Here is a 17,914-nt window from a genome sequence, read left to right on the forward strand (position 1 = left end):
TAAACCCTGAACCCTGAACCCTAAACCCTAAACCCTGAACCCTAAACCCTAAACCCTGAACCCTAACCCTAACCCTGAACCCTAAACCCTGAACCCTGGAACCCTGAACCCTAAACCCTGAACCCTAAACCCTGAACCCTGAACCCTAAACCCTGAACCCTAAACCTAACCCCTGAACCCTAAACCCTGAACCCTTGATTTTAAAATAATACATAGTAAATATTAAATATTATACATAAATAACTACTGATGCAAATTTTAAAGTATAATAGAAAAATATGTTTAATTAAGTTATCATATTGTCCTTTAAGAGGAGAGAGATAAGATATATTTACTCTTTTAATATATAAATTTAGATAAATATCCGTACATGTTCTGAATTGTTCATTTTTTTCTTATATATTCTACTGCTATAATTATCAATGTATAAACAATCAAATAATTTATTAAAAATTCTATATTTTATTAATTTTATGACAAAACAATGATAATATGGAATAATAGAAAGACATTTAACGTTAATTAAGTTTATATCCTTTTCTCTATTTATCCAGTTTTTTAGAATATAAAATTACAAATCCCAAATTGGATCTTTAACAAATATATAAAAATTATCTCTTTATATATATTATTATGTGTCTTTTCAATAAAATTCATATTAATATTTAATTATATGAAGTTCCCACAATAAAACAATATCCCAATATTAGTTATTATTAGAACATTTTACTAGATTATATGTATAGTTATATAATAATAACAATAAATTTATCTATCATATTATTTATAATTATTAGAATAAAATATAACATTAAATTTTATTAATACACTTATATTTTATTTTTTTAATTATTTTAAAATATAATTTATTTATACCTCAAAGTTATAAAATTTAAAAATTAATAGTAATTAATATATTATTATACCTTATGATAAATAAATTAAAGCATTTATAGCTAGTTCTGTTAATATTAATTAATTTTAATACGAATGCAAAGGAATTACAAAATATAATAGTAACTACAATTAAAACTTAAAAAATATTGTATATAATTCAATTTTTTATGTATTACTAAAAATATTAGAAGCATAAAAATATTTTGTAGACTATGTTATATTGTCGATTCTCGATCGATATTTATGAATCTATATTTTATGTTTATCTATTATTACAGTTCAGTTGGATAACATTATTTAAATAAAAATAAATATGACAAAAGTTATAAGTTCTACTATATAAAATTTTCATAAAATAAAGAAACATATTATTATATGCATAATTCAATATAGCTCTGGGTTATCAAGGCTTATGTAATAGGCAATTATGATATAGATAATATGAATTAATATATGCAATATAGACATTTTATTTTAATCATATTAAATCGGCATGAACACTCAATTATATATATTATAACTTATGAAAAAATGTGATGTGGTCCTTTTTTGCCTGTATATTTGAACTTTTGAACTTCATCTTATGATTAAACATATAGGGATGGTACATATATTTAATTAGTGTTCAAATTATATAAAATTAAATGCAATATAATACTTAACTCTAACCCGAACATGGGTTCCATAACCCCGAGCCACAACATAAAAATTATATAAAAATTATGCAAAAATTGTGACCAAAAATTACTTCGAAATAGTCAGTTTCTTAAATATATAAATTATTATTACTATTACTGAAATATTCACTCTCTTTGAATCATATATTATTGATTCATTTTCTTCTTTATATTTTTTAGCTTTTCTCTTAATTTTTGTTTTTGAAATCGTTTCCGAAATCCAAATAACGAATACTAATATAAAACGTTGAGAAACGACGATTTGTTTGTTAACATTTACATATTTATAATTAAAATAATATTTAAATGTAATATTATTTAATTCCTTATTATTTACCTTATAAGAAATTCCTAAAAAAAATGCTATTGCACCAAATATTGATAAAACTATAAATAATTTGTTTGTTGTCGACGAACTTGATGATGCATCTTGAGAAATTTGTTCAGTTCGTTCAGACAAATTTACATTATTTTTTGTTTTTTCTATTGATGAAAGTGGTGGAAAACTATCACATTTATTTTTTAAATTATCATAATCATTTGATAGTGTAGACAATAATTTATAATATGGACTACCTTCAATAACATTAGGATCTTCCTTAATTTTTTTATATTTTTCAACAAATTCATTAGCTTTCCCCGAATGTTTATTGCAATTTGGACTTTCTTCATCAAATTCAAGATACATGTTGCATAATATTTTAAATGCATCATATAATTCAGATATATTGCTCATATCCATATTTATCAAATTTTTTGTTTTATCTATAAGATCCTTATAATTTTTATAATATTGTTCAACACCAGTTATAGACTTTTTATACATATTATTATTTATATATGTATTATAAAAATATTGTAAATTGCTTGTATTTCCTACTTGTTTCTTTAGGCTTAACATATAACTTAACCATATGATAATGTATTCAACAATATCGATGTTACTTTTTGCAACAGACTTAAACAAATCAGGATCCTTAAAGAATGCATCAAGCAAATATAAACATCCAGCATTAATTTTTTCGAGATCACTAATACAGTTATTGCTACTACAATACCCACTTAAAATGTTTCCATTAATAATAATTTGATATTCTTTGTTACTGCCCAATTTGTTGGAAAACGAGTTAGTTAGAGCAATGAGCGTTCTACACTAAGAAAGTATTTAAAAACAATTAATAAACACGCGAATTATTAAAATAAAGTTTAATGATATATATAATACAATATCATAAAATGTAAAGGAAATTATTATTAAAAAATGCATATACCACTTGCTTATCCATTGTGATGAAATTTCATTTTATATTTGTAAATTGAGTAGAATCATGCTATTTTATATACGATGTCCCCAATATGTGACACTAATACTTTAACCCTATATATAGAAACTGTCTGTAGTTAAATATATTATAACTTTTTAATAATTAAATTATTATACATAATAAAATAATATTATTACTAAACGAACGTTTTATTTCTTTTTGTGACAATTATTTAAATTACCTTAAATAGAGGGTTTCTTAATACATTTTAGTTAAATATAAATACGATGCATTTTATAAAAAAAATGCTATTCTTACTAACATCTGGTAAAACTCTGTTATAAAAATATATATACTTTTATAACTAATTTAAAGTATGTTTAAACATAGAAAAGGAATATATTTATATTTTATGCTTTAATGATTGTTCTTCTAAAACTTAAATACTGCATGAATATAAAAAATAAAATGTTCTATTATTACTATAATCCTTAAAATGATATAAATAGTGATTTTTAAAGATATATTAAATTTTTATATAATTTTTTCTTATAATATATAATATAGTTTTTTCTAAAATTATATTATTTTCGAATTAAGTTGCATTGTTCCCTTTTTTAATTGCATATACATAATTTTAATATTATTTTTATTTAATGTATATCTATTCCAATTATATTTAACATTTTCAATAACTTTATTTTTATTCCTATATAATTAAATTTAGAAATATACCTTATTAGATAATTTTATAATATATTTTGCACATCTTTCTCACGGTTTAAAACGACAATTAACACTGTAACCGTATTTATATGCTTAAATAAGACTTTTAATGCATATTGTTTTTAAAATGATACTTAGTAGATATTAATTATTAACATATAAATAACTATTGATCAAATTTTAAAGTATAATAAAAACTATGTGTATTTAGGTTGGTATATTTGCATTTTAGATAGGAGAGATAAGGGAATTATACTTTTTAAGACAAGGATATAGCCATATAAAATTTACCTATTCTATATAGCTAATTATGTATTGTATTTCTTTAACATTAAACTTTCAACTCATGTATACATTAAAAATGCCTTAGAATTATTTTCTAAATATATAGTTTACTTTTATATTTTATAATAAACTATATTTAGTTTTATTATGAAAAACTATAAAATTATTAATATTAATTTTCTTGGTAGTGTTAATTCTAATATTATAGCATTAAATCTTACTTAAATAAGTGTTATAATATTTCATTTGATGTTTTGTGCATATAATTTTAATCTTATTACAAGTTTAATAATATATATCAACGTATTCGAATCAGATGAATTTAATGATTTTTCGTATTTAATATGTTTATCTATTGTTATTACTATTATTATTACTGCTATATCACTGTATAGTACATCGGAATAATTAATGCGCTTAATCAAAATACTTTAAATCAATTAATAATTTTTTTGTTTCATTGTTTTATAGTATTTAGAACATATTATTTCGTAATAACAATATATTTAAATTATAAATTTAGAGTTTTTATATACATAATAACCTAATAAAGATATTATTAATTCAAATTAAATTAATTATTACATATCATTATATTTTGCATTAATATATAATTGTATATATTTCCAAATTTAACATATTTCAGTTTTAGTCATTTATACAATATTATATATATAAATATTAGAATAATAACGTTAATTTTATATACCAAGTTGTTTATAAGTATAACAAACTATAATATTAAATTTTATTATATACTTACATTTTATTTTTTAACTATTTTAAAATATAATTATTTATACCTCAAAATTTAAAAATTAATAGTGATTAATCTACTATTATACCTTTATGATAAATAAATTAAAGCGTATGAAGCAATTCTATTAATACAATTACAACTTCAAAAAATGTTAGAAGCATAACAATAATTTATAGATTATGTTATATTGTCGATTCTCGATCGATATCCATGAATCTATATTTTATGATTATCTATTATACATTAGTAATGTGATTAATTAACATTAAAAATATAATCATTAATATGAAGGTATATTGTAATGTAGATGAATATTCAAAACTAATCGAATTATAATATATACCTCATATATAATAATATTATACTGTTCGGTTATAAAATAGGATTTAAATTAAAATAAATATGATACAAATAATACGTTTTACTAAATAAAATGTTTCATCAAATAAAGAAACATATTACGATATGCATAATTCATTATAATTATGATTAACAAACTTTATATAATAAATAATTACGACATAGCATAATATGAATTAATATATGTAATATAGTTATTTTACTTTAATCATATTAAATATATACTAACACTCAATTATATATATTATAACTTATAAATATGTTATGTAACCCCTTTCATATTAATGACAATACCCATTTGGGGGGTACATATTTTGAACATCAGCTTGTGATTAAACATACGGAATGATACGTATATTTAATTAGTGTTCGAATTATAAAAAATTAAATAAAGGTATATTACTTAACCCTAACCCCAATATGGGTTCCACAACATAAAAAATATATAAAAATTATGCAAAAATTGTGACCAAAAATTACTTCGAAATAGACAATTTCTTAAAATATATCAACCATTATTATTATTCCTGAAATAATCATTACTATTCGAATAATATATTAATGATCAGTTTCTTCTTTATTTTTTTAGATTTTCTCTTAATTTTTGTTTTTGAAATCGTTTCCGAAATCCAAATAACGAATACTAACATAAAATTTTAAGAAGCGTACGGTTGCTCGTTAATGTTTACATATATATAATGAAAATAATTTTAAAATTCCTTATTATTTACCTTATAAGAAACTCCCAATAAAATTGATGCTGCAACAAATATAATTGCAATTGAAATTAGTGTATTTTTTGTTACTGAACTTCGTGAACAAGCTACAAGTGGTGGGCCAGTATTACACAAAAAACTATTATAATTACTTTCAAAATCTTTATAATCTTTTGATAAACTTAACCATAGTTGTAAATAAGAACTTCCTTTAGTAATATCAAAAACATTTTTAACTTTTTCACATTTTTCAAAAAATTCTCCAGCATTTTCTAAACATTTATTGCATTTGTAGTTGTCTACATCAGTTTCACTATACATGTTACATAATGATTTAAATGCATCATAAAAATTATATATATCTTTAATATCAATATCCATCGATCTTATTTTTTTTTCTATAACAGTCATATTAATATTACTATTACTATCAGTAGTTTTATCTATATTATCCTTATAACAACTATTTGTTTCTATATGATTAGTATAAAACTCGTTTAATCTGGTCGTTCCATTTTGTTTTTTTTGATTTAGTTTATGACTTAACCATAAACTAGCATATTCAACAATTTGATCACTTTCTAAACTTTCCTCATCAAGCTTTTTTAGTAACATTATAAAACCAGGGATAATCTTTTCTTCATCACTACTACAGTTATTATTAGGGAAATACATACTTAATAAATCCCCAGACATCTCTTTTCTCGAGTTGTTCGGATCATCATCAAAATATTCATCGATAAAATTAATTGCATCACACTACGAATATATTTTACGAATTAAACAAAAAAATGTATTAACATAAATGGTACTATAATTAAAATTAATATAATTTATAGTAATAGAACATACGAATAATATAAGAAAAAGGATATATACCACTTTAGAAGCCATTATAATGAAATTCTGTTATAATTTGGAGATTATGCGGGGTGATGTTATTTATATATATTGTATAAAATATATGTTGTATTTACTTAAGCTCTTTACATAGCAGTTATCTTTCGTTAGACATATTATTCTTAATTTTAACTTCATATAAAATAATAATACATTAGTATTACTAAAATATTATACTTATTTTATGATATTTAGCTAAACTATCTTAAATAGAGGCTTGCTTACACACTTTGCCATATGTATATATGATGCATTTTATACAAAAAATACTATTATTAATAAAATATAGTATAACTTTATTATAAAAATGGATGTACTTTTATAATGAATTTAAAAAATATATACTTATACATATGTTTTAATATCGAAGATAAATGACGTCATAAAACTTAAATAATGCACAAATATATAAATTTAAGAAAGTTATTATTATTACAATCCTTAAAGTATATAAATAGTAATTTTTTAAATAGATTACATTTGTATATACTTGTTTCTTATAATATATATTATAGTTTTTTCTAAAATAATTGAATTTTCAAATTTAGTTATATGCTCCACTTTCTATGTAAAATATATAAATTATATTGTTTTTATTTAATATAGATAAGTTAAAAAATAATTTTAATGCGTTAAATAACTTGAGTTTTATTCCTACATATTCCAATTGAGTAGTATTCTCTATTGGGTAATTTTATAATATTTTTTACGCATATTTTCCATTCTTTAAAACAACAATTAGCACTGAACCAGTATTTATAAGCTTAAATAACCCTTTGAATGTATATTATCTTTAAAACAATACTAAGCAAATACTAAATATTAACATATAAATAACTATTGATGGAAATTTTAAGTATAATAGAAAACTATGTTTAATTAAGTTATTATATTCCACTTTAAGAGGAGAGAGATAAGATATCTTTGCTCTTTTAATATTTAAATTAAGTTGAATATTCTATAAATGTTCTGCACTTTTCATTTTTATCTTATATATTATATTTTTATAGTTATCAATGGATATACATTAAAATAATTCGTTAAATTTTCTATATTTTATTAATTATATGGTAAAACAATGATAATATAATATGCGTTAACATGGAATAATAAAAGGAAATTTAATGTTGAATCGTTAGCCTTTTCACAATTTATCCAGTTTTTTAAAATATAAAACTACAAATCCCAAATTGGATCTTTAATAAATATATAACAATGATACCTTTATAATGTATTATTATGTGTCTTTTATATAATATTAACATTTAATTATGTGAAGTTTCCACAATAAAAAAATATTTCAATATTAATTATTGATAGAGTATTTTATTAGATTATATGTATAGGTATATATAATAATGCATTTTACCTACCATATTATTTATAATTGTTAGAACAAAATATAATATTAAATTTTATTAATATTCTTATATGCAATTATATTAACTATTTTTAAATATTATTTATTTATATCTCAAAATATAAAATTTAAAAATTAATAGTGATTAATCTATTATTATACCTTTATGATAATTAAATTAATATATATAACCATTCCTATCAATATAAATTAGAACATTAATATAAATCCAAATTATTGAAATGAAAAAAATGATTATTATATATATTTATAATTTATAAATTTATTATAATATATCTATAGTACATTTTTTATGTATTACTAAAAATGTTAGATGCATAAAATGCATTTTATAGATAACGTTGTATTGTCGAATATCGATCGATATTTTATGAATCTATATTTTATGATTATCTATTATTATATTTCAGTTGGATAACACGATTTAAATTAAAACAAATGTGATACAAATAATAAGTTTATTAAATAAAATGTTTCATCTAATAAATAAATATATTGCGTATTATGATATGCATAATTCAATATAGCTCTGGGTTAACAAGTCTTATATAATAAATAATTATGATATATCATAATATGAATTAATATATGCAATATAGACATTTTTTTTATTCATATTAAATCGATATGAACGCTAAATTATATATATTATAAATTATGAAAAAATATTATGTAACCCTTTTCATATTAATGACAATGCTCCTTTGGGGTTACAAATTTTTAATTTCATCTAGTGATTAAATATACGGGATGATATATATAATTAATTAGTGTTCAAATTGTACAAAATTAATACAATATAATACTTAATCCTACCCCCAATATGGGTTCCAGAAACACAACCCTAACCCACAACATAAAAACAATATAAAAACTATGATCAAAAATTACTTCGAAATAGACAGTTTCTTAAAATAAATCAATCGTCATATTCATAATAATTTATTAATGATTCATTTTCTTCTTTATTTTTTTTAGCTTTTCTCTTAAATTTTGTTTTTGAGCTCTTTTCCGTAATACAAATAACGAACACTAATATAAAATGTTAAGAAGTGTACGATTTTTTTGTTAAAGTTTGCATATATTTAATGAAAATAATTTTTAAATTTCTTATTATTTACCTTATAAAAAATTACCAAAAATATTGTTATTGCACTGAATATTGATAAAGCTATAATTAATTTGCTTACTATCGACGAACTTGATGATGTAACATCAGACTTTTGTACAGTTTCTCCAGTTTCTCCAGTTCGTTCAGTAATTTGTCCAGTATCTTGTGGTGTATTTGTCTCTGTAAGAGATGGAAATTTGCTATCTTTATCATCTTTACATTCATTTTTTAAATTATCATAATCATTTGATAGTTTAGAAAATATTTCTTTATATGGACTGCTATCAGTAATATCAGAATCTTCATTAAGTGCTTTATATTTTTCAACAAATTGATTAGCTTTATCCGAACAGTTCTTGCAATTTGTTTTTTCATCATCAAGTTCATTATACAAGTTACATAATGATTTAAATGGATCATAAAATTTAGATATAATATTAATATTCATACTTAAATAATTTTTTCTATCTATGAGATCCTTATAACTCTTATAATCACTGACATCTTTTATTCCCGTGTTATAATTATCACGATTCACTATTTGATAATTATAAAAATCTTTTATATTGTTATGGTCTTTACTTCCGCCCAGGTTTAACATATAACTTAACCATATCAAAATGTAATCAACAATATCGATGTTTTTTTTTGCAACAGAATTAAACAAATCAGAACTCCCAAAGAACGCACGAAACAAATATAAACATACAGCACTAATTTTATCGAAATTACTATGACATTGACTACTTTGACAATAATTATTTAAAACTCCATCATCTTTAAAATCATAGCCTTTATTACTCAATGTATCGGGAAAATCCTCCCATACTTTCTTGAACTGTTTACACTAAGAAACATTTAAAAACAATTAATAAAAACGCGAATTATTAAAATAAATTTTAATGATATTTATATGTAATACAATATAAAAAAATGTAAAGGAAACTATTATTATTAAAAAATGCATATACCAATTCCTTATTCATTATAATGGGGTTTTATTTTTGATTTGCAAATTGGGTACAATCATCCTGTTTTTATATACACTCCACCAAATACGTGACGCAAATGTTTAACCCAATATATAACATCTGTCTGTAGTTAAATATGTAAGTTTTTCAATAATTAAATTAATATAGAATAATAAAATAATGTTATTATTAAAAAAAGGTTTTATTAGTGTTTATGCTAATTAGCTAAGTTACCTTAAATAGAGAATTGCTTAATAAACTTTTGATTAAATATATTATGCATTTTATACAATAAATACTATTCTTACTAACATTTGGTATAACTTTATTATAAAAATGGATATCTTTCTATAAAGAATTTAAAGTATGTTTGAACATAGAAAAGGTATATATTTATATTTTATGTTTTGTTGATTGTTCTTCAAAAAATTAAATGCTGTATAAATCTAAAAAAACAAAAATTATATTATTACTATAATCCTTAAAGTATATAAATAGTCATTTTTTTAAATATATTAAATATTTACATACTTTTTTCTAATACAATAAACCACAGTTTTATTAAAATTATAGTATTTTTAAATTAAGTTATTTTACTTACATCTATATGCAAATTATATAAATTTATATTGTTTTTAATGAATGTAGATAAATTCATAATTCATTTTAATAAGTTCTATAACTTTATTTTTATTCCCACATATTCCAATTTAGAAGTATTCTTTATTTAGTAATTTTATAATGTTTTCCATATTTTTCCACCGTTAAAGCGGTAATTAGCACTGAACCCGTATTTATAAGCTTAAATAAGTTTTTATATGTAGGTCATTTTTAAAATAATACTTAGGAAATTTTAAATATATAACACATAAATAAGTATTGATGAAATTTAAGTGTAATAGAAAACTATGAGTTATTAGATTATTGTCCTTTTAGATAGGAGAGATAAGGGACGTATGCTTTTTTAAGACAAGGATATATCCATATAAAATTTACCTATTCTACACAGTTTAATTATTTCTTATATTTTCTACCATTAAAGTTTTTAATTCATGTATAAATTAAAAATATCTTAGAATTATTAATATTATTTTCCTTGGTACTGGTAGTCTAATGTTATCACATTAAAGCATACTTAAATAAATGTTATAATATTTCATTTGATCTTGTATACATACAATTTAATCTGATAACACCTTTAATAATATATATAATGAATTTATACCCATATAGTGTATCAAATAAACATAATACATATGTTCGTATTTAATACTTTATCTATTGTTATTACTATTATTATTGTTACTGCTATGTAACTATATAGTACAACGGAACAATTAATGCACTCAATAAGAATCCTTTAAATCAATGTAGAATATTTTCGTATTTTATTGTTTTAAAGTATATATTTTAGAAGGCATATCATATTGTAAAACACTATATTTAAATTATAGATTTATATTTTGTATATATAATAACCTAATAAAAATATTATTAGTTCAAATTAATTATTACATACTTTTTCTGTATACTTTGCATTAATATATAATTGTATATGTTTCCCAAATTTAACATATTTCAATATTAGTAATTGGTATAATATTTTACTATATTAGAACAATAGCGATATTCTATATATCATATTATTTATAATTATTAGAACTATAACATTATATTTAATATACTTATGTTTTTTCAATTTACTATTTATAACATATTTCCAATTTATATATACACCATATCATGAAAACTTACAAATTAATAGTGATTAATCTATTATTATACCTTGTGATAAATAAATTAACGTATATAATGCAACTTCTATTAATACAAAAGAATAGTAGCTACAATTAAAACTTAAAAAATGTTAGAACCATAATAATATTTATAAACAACGTTATATTGTCGATATATATCAACCTATACTTTATTACTATCTATTATATGTCCCTAATGTCCTTAATTAAAAATAAAAATATACCCATCAACCTCAAGATATATTATAATGCAGAGGAATATTCAAAATCAATTATCTTATAATTCATACCCACTCTCACATATAATGTTATTATTACAACATATATTATAATGCAGAGGAATATTCAAAATTAATCATCTTATAATTCATACCCACCCTCACATATAATGCTATTATTACACTTAGATTTCCGTAATATAATTTAAATCAAAATAATAGTGACACAAATAATAACTTTTACTAAATAAAATATTTCATCAAGCAAACAAATGCATTGTATATTATAATGTGGATAATTCAATATAACCCCTGATTAACAAGTTTTATATAATAGACAATTTCATATACCATAATATCACTTCATATATAACCAATATTTATATATCTAATATATTATTTTAATCATTTTAATCATTTTAAATCTATATAATATACTTTATCAAAAAAATATTATCACCTATTTCATATTAATCACACTACCCCTTTTTTCCTTTTATATTTATACATCATCTCCAGATTAAACGTACACAATCATAAATATATTTAATTATAAAAATTTAATCATAAATATATTTAATTATAAAAAATGTAATTACAATATCCCAGAACCATAAACATAACCTTGATCCATAATACATGAACACCTCGACATTAAGAATATTATAATTAAAAAACAATTTAATTACATTATATATTTCTTGACTTTACAACTTTATGTTTCATTATTTTATTTCATATTTTATTTCATGTTTTATTTCATATTTTACTTCATATTTTATTTGTATTTTTTCTAATTTAATATATACTTTGTTTTATCATTAAAAGGAAAATTATAATTGTATTAATTTATATAAAACATAGGTGTCAATATTACTACCAATAAATCATTTTTATAAAACTAACAATTTTTCTCCAAAAATTTTATTTAGTAAAATTTGCATTAAAAGTGATACAAAATCACAAATGTGTAATTATCATAATATAAATTTTATCATACTATTATTATGAAGTAAAAATATTGTTATTATAGTAGTATTAGTAATATATAGAATCAACTGCATTTCTCATATTAAATTATTTAATATAATATTTATAGTACTATGATATTTTATTTATTAATGTAAGTATATGTGTATTTCCATACGTAATGAACTGTTTTGTAAATTTTAAATTGAGTTTGATCAATCATAAAAATATAAAATATATGTATTCATAATGCTATATTTAAAAATATCAATTATATAATTAAAGTTATTTATTTTTGATATCCATTATTTATGAAAGCTTCTGTTATTGATGTCGTTTTGTGGTTGAATTATTTAAATAACAAATATATTAAACTTATGAATCTGATAAAAGAACACATTTACCGTTTAAATAATAGTTTTTATACTTTATTGGAGAAAATGATTAGCTTCAATTTTAATTATACTTGTACAGATTTCCGAGTTAATTTTGAATTAAAAAAATACTGATATATATTTTAATATTTTGTTTGCAATGTTCAAAAATGAATAAGTTTTATATTAAAATTGTTTTTTTTCTTTTAACCATCCCCCTATGTGTTAATAATAAAACCCTTGTAATCGAGCTTTCTCTAAAAAAAGATACAAAACCCAAATCAATAAATCATTATCATACGTAAGAAAATACAACAATATTTATAATATATATTACATATTTCATTATGAAAATATTAAATGTGTACGTCTTTGCAAAAATATTAAAATACAATAACTTTATTTTTGTACACATTAAAAATATGTTCATTTTTAGCAATGATAGTTCAGAAGAAGTATATGAAAAAAACAAACACCTATTATGTAACGATCCCAAAGAAACTAAAAATGCATGCAACGTTATGAAAGAAGCTTTAATACAATTAGAATATCATACTACAAATATAGTTGATTATGGATTATATAAAATATATTATACTGATTATGTGCGCTTTGATAATGTAAAATATCAATATAATACAAATGTTGAAAAAAAACAATATATAGTTGATAATCCAGATATGGTATCAATTAACAAACAACATTAAATTTTATAAACCAAATTGAAATTAAAAAATAATTATAATATATATATATATTTCTCTTTATTTCCATTAGTATAATAAAATAATAAACAAGTATTGGGATCCCGATAGTGATCATTTTTTGTATATAGGCTCGGTTAAAAGTATACAAAACATAAACAATTACCCAAATTAACATAATATTGTTACTATTTATTCGACATTTCGTAATTTATTATTGGCATTGTTATACTATACTATTTATTCTTTCCCACATATTCAAACTCATCATATTTTAATTATATATATGCAATTTTATAATACGTTTTTAGGAAAAATTGTCCGTATGTACACTCCAAATTTAGTAATGATACAACAACGTTCCAGAAAATGGCCATGGTCTCGTGAGAAATATTTTTATGCTTTAGCTGCAAAATTTGAAGTAAGGAAACCTTTCATCGTCTATTTCATTATAAATCATATTTTTCGTATTATTCAAATACACTTTATTAATTTTGTAGATATCAGAAAACAAAACTATAATTGTCATGACTTCAGCAAATATAAATGATCACAACCCTTCCAATGAAAAATATGAAAACGAAATCGTAAAAAGCGCAAATTTATTCAAAACTGACATTAATTCTGAAGATGACATTAGAAAAGGATACTTAAAAAAAACATTTGTTAATATAGCTGGATATATCATTGAAAAAAAAGACAAATATCTTGATGTCACCCATGTCGAATCTGTAATCAATATACAAATTTTAGAAATATAATAGTTTATTTCAACAATTGCTAAAAAACATGATTTTAAATAAATGTACACATTTATAATATATACTATAACTTGCAAAAAAATATAAACATTTTATATATTCATCTATTTATGTTTTTTTTCTTAGATTGATCGCTATGCCCCCAGTTTCCTAAATCGAATGATTAGAAAAGCTTTAAATAATTTTTTCCCTCAAAAATAAACATGTATTTCATATATATTTTTCAGCACCATAATATTAGAAAATTTATGTTAATAAAACGATTTGTTTACGTGCATAATAATTGCTTTAAATTATCATCATAAAATGTTCTTTTGTTTTAAGAATGTTTTTTTGCATATTATTTGTTTGTCTTTTAATATTAAAATGTTTTTATATATATTATTTGTTTGTCTTTTAATATTATAATGTTTTTATATATATTATTTTTTTGTCTTTTAATATTATAATGTTTATATATATATATATATTTTGTTTGTCTTTTAATATTAGAATGTATCTATACATATTAATTTCGTGAATACTACAAATAGAATTGTTATTATTCATGATATTCCTTTCATTTAATTCTTATCACTTTTTTTTTGTTTACAAACATAAACATCATCATAGGCTAAAATTTGGGGGGATATCCCATATATTTAAACTATTCTGTATTCCAAATATTATCATGACATTTACTTTTGTTTTTAAGTGATATTTGATCTTAATACCATTATTGTAATGAAATTAATAAGATGGCCAAAATGATTCAATATAAATGTTACGTTGATGTAATCATTTTTATATTGTTATTTAAACCATATAATACCAATATATTTTATACATATATATGTGAACATTATAATAAACCAACTAAAACATTCTTTCCTTTAAAAAAAATTCATATACATTCATAGAAAAAATAAAATATAACATAAATGTAGAATGAAAATAAGCAGTTTCGTTAAATAAAAATATTCATAACATGACCATTTTATGATATATATAATTCAATATAACCCTAAACCTTTAAAACAATTCCTTAAACTAATAAATATTATAAAATTATTCAAATTAAATACAATATAATACTTAACCCTAATTCACAACATAAAAACTATATAAAAATGATGTAGAGCCATACAAAAATGTAATAAATATACATATATAACTTTATATTTAATTGGTTATATTATTCAATTATTCTTATAAACCCCAAAATTATGGTCAAAAATTACTTCCAAATAGCCAGTTTATTAAATATATCAATCATTGTTACTATTCCTGAAATACTCAATACTCTTCGAATAATATATTAATGATCCATTTTCTTTATTTTTTTAGCTTTTCTCTTAAATATTGTTTTTGAGCTCTTTTCCGTAATACAAATAACGAACACTAATATAAAATGTTAAGAAGTGTACGATTTGTTTGTTAACGTTTGCATATATTTAATGAAAATAATTTTTAAATTTCTTATTATTTACCTTAAAAAAAATTCCCAAAAAGATTGATATTACACTGAATATTAATAAAGCTAGAATTAATTTTTTTACTATCGACAAGCTTGGTGTATCATCACAAATATTTCCAGAACTTTTCATAACAATTTCTTCTGTTTCTGTCGATGTAAGGGATGGAATATTGTTACAATCATCGCTATCAGCACAAGAACTTTTAAAATTAATATAATCAATTGATAATGTAGACAATGCTTGACAATAGGCTTCATCTTTAGTATTACCAGAATCGTCATTAAGTTCTTTATATTTTTTAACAAATTTACTAGCATTTTCTAAATATGTCTTATTTTCTGTGTTGCTTCCACCAAGTTCAGTATACATGTTACATAATAATTTAAATGCATCATAAAATTTAGACATATTTTTAATATTAATATTCAACATTTTCTTTCTTTTATCTATGATCTCCTTATAATTTGTATATCCTGTATTACTATTTAATAAATTACTACAACCTACATCACCTTGTTTACAATTAATATAATGCCTATTATTTTCTATATATTTATTGTAAAAATCATTTAGATCCTTGGCTTCGTCATACGTCTTTTGATTTAGTTTATAACCTAACCATATGATAATGTATTCAACTGTACTGATATTTTTTTTATTTTCCACAAACAATTGCTCAAACAACCATAAACATCCAGCCTTAATTTTATCGAAATCAGTCTTACATTCTGTTTTCCCTGGTTCTCCATTAGAGCAGTAATTCTTAGCATTCCCTAAATTATTAATATCACTAGTTGTAGAATTGCTTAAGTCATCAGGTAAATAGTTTCTCAATGTATCAAATTTTTTACACTAAGAAAACATTTAAAAAAGTATAATACAAATATATGTTAATGAAACTCTTATAAAATAAAATTTAATGAATTTTATAGGCAATATAATATCAACAAATACAAGCAAATTTTATTAAAAAATGCAGATACCAGGTCATAATCCATTGTAATTTTATTTTGTTTATAATATGTAGATTATGTAACATCATATTTTATATATTTTATGCTTAATAAATGACAAAATAATTGAAGATTAATATAAAATTATCTGTAATTTATCATGTTATTATCATTTTTAATATTAATTTAAAGATAATATGGAACAGTATAATAACTTTACGGTAGTTAGATAAATTATCGTGTTTTGGGTATGTTTAATACATGTTTTACCATATGTGTATAGATACAATTTTACATAAATTGTTATCCTTAATAACACTCATATGAACATTATTATAAAAATTAAAGCAACTTTGTAACGAATTAAAAATATATCGTCTTATACATATGCTTTAATATGGAAAATAAACAACACCATATATTTTGTTTAATAAACAGTATCCCAAAACTAATATACTGAAAAAATCGAAACAATTAAGAAACCCATTATTACTATAATCCTTAAAGTATATAAATAGTTATTTTTTTAAATATATTAAATATTTACATACTTGTTTCTATTACTATATACCATGCTTTATTAAAATTATAGTATTTTCAAAATAAATTGCATATACTTAAATTTATATTGTTTTTATTTAATTTATATACATTTCAATTATAGTTAACATT

At 20.6% G+C, this 17,914-nt stretch overlaps 5 protein-coding genes across 5 annotated transcripts; 1 reads left to right on the forward strand and 4 right to left on the reverse strand.

Annotated features, from left to right (window-relative positions):
- Positions 1–1,721: 1,721 nt before the first annotated feature.
- Positions 1,722–2,860, reverse strand: PY17X_0800011 (PIR protein; the record flags this gene model as incomplete). The annotated part of the gene is made up of 3 exons (XM_022957542.1): positions 1,722–1,808; positions 1,912–2,727; positions 2,846–2,860. The coding sequence occupies 3 exons, from the start codon at positions 2,858–2,860 to the stop codon at positions 1,722–1,724; spliced, it is 918 nt and encodes a 305-aa protein (XP_022810811.1).
- A 2,687-nt stretch (positions 2,861–5,547) lies between these two features.
- On the reverse strand, positions 5,548–6,580 carry PY17X_0800021 (PIR protein; the record flags this gene model as incomplete). Its single annotated transcript, XM_022957591.1, has 3 exons — positions 5,548–5,613; positions 5,702–6,445; positions 6,566–6,580. The coding sequence occupies 3 exons, from the start codon at positions 6,578–6,580 to the stop codon at positions 5,548–5,550; spliced, it is 825 nt and encodes a 274-aa protein (XP_022810812.1).
- Positions 6,581–8,912: 2,332 nt separating this feature from the next.
- On the reverse strand, positions 8,913–10,064 carry PY17X_0800031 (uncharacterized protein; the record flags this gene model as incomplete). Its single annotated transcript, XM_719756.3, has 3 exons — positions 8,913–8,999; positions 9,089–9,925; positions 10,050–10,064. 3 exons carry the CDS (start codon positions 10,062–10,064, stop codon positions 8,913–8,915), a joined length of 939 nt encoding a protein of 312 aa, XP_724849.1.
- A 3,473-nt stretch (positions 10,065–13,537) lies between these two features.
- Positions 13,538–15,033, forward strand: PY17X_0800041 (fam-a protein; the record flags this gene model as incomplete). The annotated part of the gene is made up of 6 exons (XM_022957697.1): positions 13,538–13,668; positions 13,804–13,987; positions 14,145–14,214; positions 14,383–14,492; positions 14,572–14,802; positions 14,959–15,033. 6 exons carry the CDS (start codon positions 13,538–13,540, stop codon positions 15,031–15,033), a joined length of 801 nt encoding a protein of 266 aa, XP_022810813.1.
- A 1,113-nt stretch (positions 15,034–16,146) lies between these two features.
- On the reverse strand, positions 16,147–17,287 carry PY17X_0800051 (PIR protein; the record flags this gene model as incomplete). The annotated part of the gene is made up of 3 exons (XM_034637490.1): positions 16,147–16,212; positions 16,302–17,141; positions 17,273–17,287. The coding sequence occupies 3 exons, from the start codon at positions 17,285–17,287 to the stop codon at positions 16,147–16,149; spliced, it is 921 nt and encodes a 306-aa protein (XP_034493460.1).
- Positions 17,288–17,914: the final 627 nt, after the last annotated feature.

The sequence above is a fragment of the Plasmodium yoelii genome, assembly GCF_900002385.2.
Source record: "Plasmodium yoelii strain 17X genome assembly, chromosome: 8".
NCBI classification, from domain to species: Eukaryota; Apicomplexa; class Aconoidasida; order Haemosporida; family Plasmodiidae; genus Plasmodium; species Plasmodium yoelii.